At 42.7% G+C, this 7582-nt stretch overlaps 1 protein-coding gene across 1 annotated transcript in view; it reads right to left on the bottom strand.

Annotated features, from left to right (window-relative positions):
* KLK8 (kallikrein-related peptidase 8) overlaps nt 1-7582 on the bottom strand; it is a 32368-nt gene that overhangs the window by 19658 nt on the left and 5128 nt on the right. Inside the window, exons 4-5 of the mRNA XM_006868371.1 lie at nt 6961-7094; nt 5324-5471 (exon numbers count right to left, since the gene is read on the bottom strand). Of these exons, the coding sequence (XP_006868433.1) occupies nt 5324-5471; nt 6961-7094 (282 nt within the window). The remainder of the gene's footprint in view (nt 1-5323; nt 5472-6960; nt 7095-7582) is intronic.

Here is a 7582-nt window from a genome sequence, read left to right as displayed (position 1 = left end):
ACCTCAGATAAGCAAAGCATTGCTTTCTTTTAGATCACTCCCTGATCTAAAAATTTACTACACAACCACAGTGTTCAAAACAGTGTGGTACTCTGAATAGTTTTCCTCTTCTCTAGATGGATTTAGTGGAAGGGGACTGATGGGGGAATGATGCTGATAGGATTTTATGATTCAATTGTGAATAACTGTTAGCAGGATTAATTGTGATTTCCGCCACTGTAATTATAGAAGACGTGTAATTAAAAGGTGGAAATAGTTCATCTTTCATTTCAGGAACAGACGATTCCAGGACCATCATGAAGGAAAAGCATGAGTAGAGCGTGAAGTCCTACCTAGAAAAGCAGGAACAGCAGAGATGGTAGCAGAGACGGTGGCGTGGAGAGATAGAGCAGCTGTGGGCTTTAGATCCATGGACTGAGGAAGACTGTGTGCCTGTGGACAGGAAGTTGGCTTGCAGAATATGCCCTTAGGAAATTTAAATGAATATATATTTTTGTTTTGTATGTGTGCATCAAATATTTTTGCTGTGTGCATTTGTGAAATATAAGATGTAAAAGGGAAGCCACAGGGAGGAAGTAGGGATAACTGTTGTTACAGTTATAATTATAATCATTGAGATGAAACAAAGCATATAATTTGTTGAATGCAAAGCTGATTATCTTGTCTGTTGACCTTCACTCAATTCACAATAGAAAGTTAAAAGCAATAAAACAAAACAAAACAAAAAACTCAGTGCAGTACTGGTACAATGAAAGATGCAGATATCAATGGAACAGAATTGACAACCCAGAAGCAAATCCATCTATATGTCATCAACTGAGTTTTGACAAAGGGCCAAACCATATTAAATGAGGAAGAGATAGTTATCTTCAACAAATGGTGCTGGTGATACTGAAAATCCATTTGCAGAATAATGAAACAAGACCTTTATATCTCACACCATATACAAAAATAAACTCAACGTTGATTAAAGACATAAATGTAAAACCTTGAACTGTAAAGATCATCAATGAAAAAATAAGGACAAACTTAGGAGCTCTAATACATGCCATAAATACATTGTCCAATATTACTAAACACACACAAATAGTAGAAGACAAAATAGATGATGACTGGGATCTCCTAAAAATCAGGCACTTAGGTGCATCAAAGATTTTGCCAAAAGAGTGAAAAGGGAGCTCACATACTGGGAAAAAATTTTTTGCAACAACTTATCAAACAAGAGACTAATATCTAAAATTCATAGAAAATGACAACTGTACAAGAAAAAGACTATTTAAATTTGTAAAGGGACACAGGGCATAGATAGACACTTAACCAAGGAAGACATTCAGGCAGCCAACAAACATATGAAGAAATGTTCATAATTATTAGCCATTGTTGTTGTTGTTAAGTGCTGCCAAGCTGATTCTGACTCATAGTGACCCTGTACAGGGTTTCCAAGGAGCAGCCAGTTTAAACTGCCCATCTTGTGGCTTGTGGTCCAGTGCTGATCCTACAGCACCACACCAGGAGTCCAGAAAGATGTGAATCAATACAACAACGATTTATCATCTCACTCCAACATTAATAGCAGAGTTAAAAAAAAAATCTGGCAAGGGGCTGGAAAGATTGGGACACTTGTATTGCTGGCGGGACTGTAAAATGGTTCAACCCCTGTGGAAAATGGATGGTACTTCCTCAGACAGTTGGAAACAGAAATACCATATGACCCATCAATTCCTGTACTTGGTACATACACACAAGAAATAAGATCCAGAACACAAGGAGATAATATATACACTGATGTTCATTGCAGCTCTATTCACAATAGCGAAGAGATTGAGAGAACCTAAAGTGGAAGTGGAAGGAACAGACAAACTTTGGTACGTACATACAATGTAATACTATGCAGCATTGAAGAATAACCATGAATCTACGAAACACCTTATAACATGTATGAAACTGGAGGACTTTATGCTGAGTGAAATCAGTCAATCACAAAAGGACAAATATTATATGAGACCATTAATGTAAAACCTCAAGCAAAGGTTTTCATACTAAAAGAAATATTCTTTGATAGTTACCAAGAGTGAGAGGAAAGGAAGAGTAATTCACTGGTTTGAACATGTTGTTGTTATGTGCAGGGGAGTCGGTTCCGACTCATAACGACCCTGTACAGGGTTTCCGAGGCTGTAAATCTTTATGGGAGCAGAAAGCCTCATCTTTCTCCCATGGAACAGCTGGTGGTTTCGAACTGCTGACCCTGTGGTTCGCTGCCCGATTTTTAACCACTACGCTACCAGAGCTCCTTTGATGTGGTTTACTCTAGTGATGGGGAGGGCAACATATAAGAAGCCAGAGGTTGGCAGAAGAACTGTGAGGAGAGGTGAGGACACAGAGGGGTATGCAAAGGCTAAAGGGAGTGATATACCCACAATCTTGGAACAATCATGTTCTGCAGGTAGATACATGGACAGAGACACAGGCAGAATGGGTGTGGGAGGAAGAGAGGCACAAATATATGCGCTTGAAAGAGGATATGGGTATTTACATTTCCTGCAAACACAACTATGAATGTGGTGGAGCATACAGCCGGCAAAATGATGAAAACTTGGTAGATATCATCAGGCATCTTAAGGCAATAAGTTGCTGGGTCTGAGGTCTCATGACCATAGTCTTAAGGGACACCATGGCCAATTGGCATAACACAGTCCACAAAGACAATGTTCTATATCCAACTTTGGTGAGTAGCATCTGAAATCTTAAAAGCTCATTGTTGTTGTTGTTGTTAAGTGCCATAGAGTCGGTTCCGACCCATAGCGACCCTGAGCAGGGTTTCCGAGCTGCTCATTAGCAGCTGTCTAAGGAAGACTAGAAGAATCGATGCTTCTGAGTTGTGGTGTTGGAGGAGACTATTGAAAGTGCCATGGGCTGCCAAAAGAACGAACAGATCTGTGTTGGAATACGTGCACCCAGAGTGCTCCTTGGAGGCCAGGATGGCCAAACTTCGTCTCTCATACTTCGGACATATTGTCAGGAGGGACGAGTTGCTGGAGATGGATATCATGTTTTGTAAGGTGGAGGGTCAGAGAAAAAGAGGAAGACCCCCAGCGAGATGGATTGGCCAAGTGGCAGCATCAATGGGCTCAAGCATGGCAACAATTGTGAGGTTGGCCCAGGACCAGGCAGTGTTTCGTTTTGTTGTGCATAGGGTCATTATGAGTCGGTACCTAACAACAACAACAAAGGTGCAGCTATTGGTCTCTCCTTGTGCAGGAGAAATAAGAGTGATAAGAATTAAAGAGGCTTGGGATCAATTTGCCCAGTGGACTAATGGAATATGTAAACATTAGTCTCCATGAATCTGAGACCAGAAGAACTAAATGGTACCCGGCTATCATTACCAAGTGCTCTGAAAGGGACCACATTAGAAGGTCCTGGGTAGAGCAGCACAATTACAAAACTCAAAATTTAAATAATAATCATAAAAAAGACCTGGTGTACTGGTCCGAAAAAGACTTGAAGAATTTGAGACTATGGCTCTTGACCTCTCTTCAGGTTTGAAAAGGAACTCAACCTTGTGGTCCAACTTTCCGTCAAGCATTAGCTAGATATATAGAAGGGACACCAACACTAGAAAGTTACGCTCAGTGTAAACGATGGAATGGTCCATCATTCAAATTCAAAAGGGCAGCATTCAAATTCAAAAGGGCAGCATTGAGAAGGGATGGGAAGGAGGGTGGACTGGAAACAGGAACCAGGGAGGAAGCGGGATAACTGTTGTTACATGGAGGGGATTGTAATCCTTGAGATGAAACAAAGTGTCTGACTTATTGAATGTAAAACTGTTGATCTTGTCTGTACCCTTCACTCACGTCACAGCAAAAAGTTTAAAAAGGAAATATCATGACTTGGGTCAAATGTACCTTATTCCTCAAAGTGACATCTTTGCTTTTCAACACTTTACAGAGATCTTTTGCAGCAGAGTTGCCCCATGTAATACCTTGTTTGACTACTGTTGTTGTTGTTGTTAAGTGCTGTTGAGTCATTCTCACCCATAGTGACCCTGTATAGGGTTTCCGAGGAGCAGCTGGTGAGCTTGAACCATTGACCTTGCAGTTCAAACAACTTTGCAATGTGGCACATTAACCCACAGTGCCACACCAGGACTCTTGGCTTACCCTAGACAGTTCTAAACTGTGAGATAGATTTCTATTTATCATAAGAAAAATAATCTCTCAGACTTTTGCAGTTTCCTTAGCTGACATGGAGCTAGCTGACTTTCAACTCATGGTGACCCAGTTCTATGACGTGATTGGTCCATTGTGACCCATAAGTTTTTCATTGGCTGATTTTTGGAAGTAGATCTTCAGGCCTTTCCTCCTATTTTGTCTCAGTCAAGAAGCTTGGCTGAAATCTGTTGAGTAACATAGCTACCCACAAGCCTCTAGGGATAGATGGTAGTCATCCATGAGGTACATTGGTGAGGAAAAGAACATAAATCCCTACACATAAGGCATGAGTTTTCCCACTGCGTATGTGCAGAACGGAGTCCTGGTGTGGCGCTGTGCGTTAATGCGTCAGACTGCAAAGCCGTTTGGACTGCAAGGTTGGCAGTTCAAGCTCACCAGCCACTCCTCGGAAACCCTACACAGGGTCACTATTGGTCGGAACCAACAACAACAATGTGCAGAATGTTGAGGAGCTGCTCGTACTCTGGTGGCATAGTGGCTAAGTGCTTGCCTGATACCTGAGATGTTGGCGGTTCAAATCCATCAGCTACTCCCTGGGAGAAACATGGGGTAATCTGCTTCTGTAAATACTAATCACTGTCGCTAAGTGGATTCTGACTCAGAGTGACCCTGTAGGATGGAATAGAAGTGCCTCACAGGATTTCCAAGACTGTAAATCTTTATAAAATTCATCTGACACATATTTCTCCTCTGAGTGACTGGTAGGTTTGAACCATCAACCTTTTCGTTAGCTGTTGAATGGTTAACTGCTGCACTGCCAGGGTTCCCTCCCATAAAGAAAACAGACTTAGAAACCCTTTGGAGGCAGCGTCCTACTGGGTCACTATAAATCAGAAATCTGTCTTTGACAGAGCAGCCCATGGCTAGTTGGAAACCTCGGAATCTCCTGAAATCAATCTCTCATGACCCAATTTTTACAGAAGAGGGGATTTCCCCAGTCAGTAATGATGGCTTCCGGGGTCTTAGTCTCTTCAGAACTTCCACTGATTCCCAGCACCCCACCATGCCAAGACAAACAAAGACAGGCAAGAAGCCCAGTTGAATTGTTGAGTTTATTGAGGGAAATCTAGAATTCTTTCAGGGTTAACCCCTGTTTGTAGTTTTCTTGATCCAGTCCTGGTAGCGGCAGAGGTTGGTATAGACACCAGGTTTCTTCGGCTGCCCACAGGGGTCTGAGCCCCAGGATGTGATGCCTTGGAGAACGCCATTACACACTAGGGGGCCCCCAGAATCGCCCTGTAAGGTAAAGGTCAGAGAAATTTCACCTAACAAGTCCACAAAGTTGTTTCCCTTTAGTACATCTTGTTTAGCATAATTGCTCCCTTTCAGCCAATGGGGATTAAGATCATTCCCCTCTGGGGCAAATCATGAAACACAGGAGTGGGGTTTCCATGTATGAGGATACAGACAGTTTGTTTAAGGACATTGGCACAAATCCTGGCCAATCATGGAAGAGAATGCTGTCTTAAGGGTTCAATCCAGAGATACGAGAGTAGGGATTACATGGCATGGAGATCTCCTGTATTCTAGGCCAGTGGTGACGAGGTTACTACTGAGTCCAGTTACCAGTATTCTTCATGCGTGCCCATGTACATGTGTTCACACATACACACCTGATTTCCAGTAAACAATAATCTTTATGGATAGAAAACATTGTCTCTAGGGGATAACTCAGCCTGGCTTACTCAGAAGTCTCATGGATGGGAAATGGCTCCATTTTTGACCAATGGGGAAGACTGTAGTGTCTTCAAGAACCAATCATTAGTCAAAAGGGTGGGGCTTCCATGAAAGGGACCAATCCAGAGGAAGTTGTGAACACAATAGACTGAAGTTGTGGCCAATAGGAAAGCAAGTGTTATACCCATGACAAGTCCTAAGAGGAGGGGATGGAAAGCCAATTGAGAAAAGGACATTGTTCCCTAAGGAACAATGTAAAGGAGAAGGGAGTCAGACTTGGGAATCCACATTCATTGCCTCAGAGTTGGTTCTGACTCACAGCAACCTGACAGAACAGAATAGAATAAACCAAAGGGTGTCCAAACTGTAATCTGTATGGAAGCAGATTTCTGTATCTTTCTGCCGCAGAGCAGTTAGTGGGTTCAAGCTGTCCACCTTTTGGTTAACAACTGAGCACTTAATCCTCTGTTCCCAGGATTGCTTTGGGAACCCAATCAGTTCCCAAAGGAAAGTGGGTCCACCAGGGCAGAGGTAGAATCAGTCCAAATTCCAGGAACAAACACTAGGAAAGAAAATAGGGTGCTTGCCTATTTTCTAGCTCCAAACTCTTTCATCCGTTTTGGTCCCCCACCACAGCTTGCACCCCACACTGATAACAGGAGTTTCTAATAAAACAAACCCCACTGCTGGTGAGTCCATTTCCCCTCATAGTGACCCCATAGGACAGAGGAGAACTGCTCCCGAGGGTTTCCTAGGCTGTTACTCTTTATGAAAGTAAATAACCACATCTTTATCCTATGGAGCAGCTGGTGGGTTTGAACTACCAACCTTTCAGATAATAATCCAATGCTTAACTGCAAGAAATTAGCTGTAACAATTCAGCTCTCCCAACTCCTGTATTGTGACTCTTTGCGAGAGTTTGTCCTTCTTTGAATCTGGTTCTCACTCTCTTGAGATAGTGGTGGCTACTCTGGCTGTGAACTCTTTGGGAAAACTCTACAGGGAGGTAAGGGAATGAGAAAGGAAGGTGAATCTGAACATCACTCACCTGACACGTGTCGGCTCCATCACTGCCAATTGCACAGACCATCCCTTTTGTGACCTTTCCAGGGTAGGCATTCTCACACTCCTTCTGGGCAACGATTTTTACTTGTGCACAGTTGAGGGTGTCAGGAAAATTCTCTGAGGGGGAAGAGGTCGTAAGTTTGCTTCATGTCTATCTAGACCAAACCACCCTTCTGCCTGCAGCTTCATGGGAAGTTTTCTGACATGTTTCTCAGGGTATAGCTCTTCTCTTCACAGTAAAAGTGTGAGGACCATGAATGATAGTAGATGGGTCTTGCCCACAAAGGACTCTGGGAGAGAATCAAGGTATCTTGATTCAACATACCAAACACCACTGAACTCCATGGCAATATCAATTGGAATCGACTAACTAGCGTAAAAGCAACACCATCCATCTTAAGATTGTTATTAATGTCTGAATCTGCTGCCATTTTTACTCCATCCTGTGAGGTCATGCACGCAAAGGGCTCTGGGAGATCACAGAGTACCTGGGCCAGGAAAAGCACACCAAACACCACTGGACTCCATAGCAACATCAATTGGAATGCATTTACTAATATAAAACAGCCCCATCATAAGTGAAGTTGCATTTTGGGGATTTCAGC

This window comes from Chrysochloris asiatica, unplaced genomic scaffold, assembly GCF_000296735.1.
Source record: "Chrysochloris asiatica unplaced genomic scaffold, ChrAsi1.0 scaffold00116, whole genome shotgun sequence".
NCBI classification, from domain to species: Eukaryota; Metazoa; Chordata; class Mammalia; order Afrosoricida; family Chrysochloridae; genus Chrysochloris; species Chrysochloris asiatica.
Note: the sequence above shows the minus strand (reverse complement) of the source record. Positions and strands in the feature narration are given on the sequence as shown.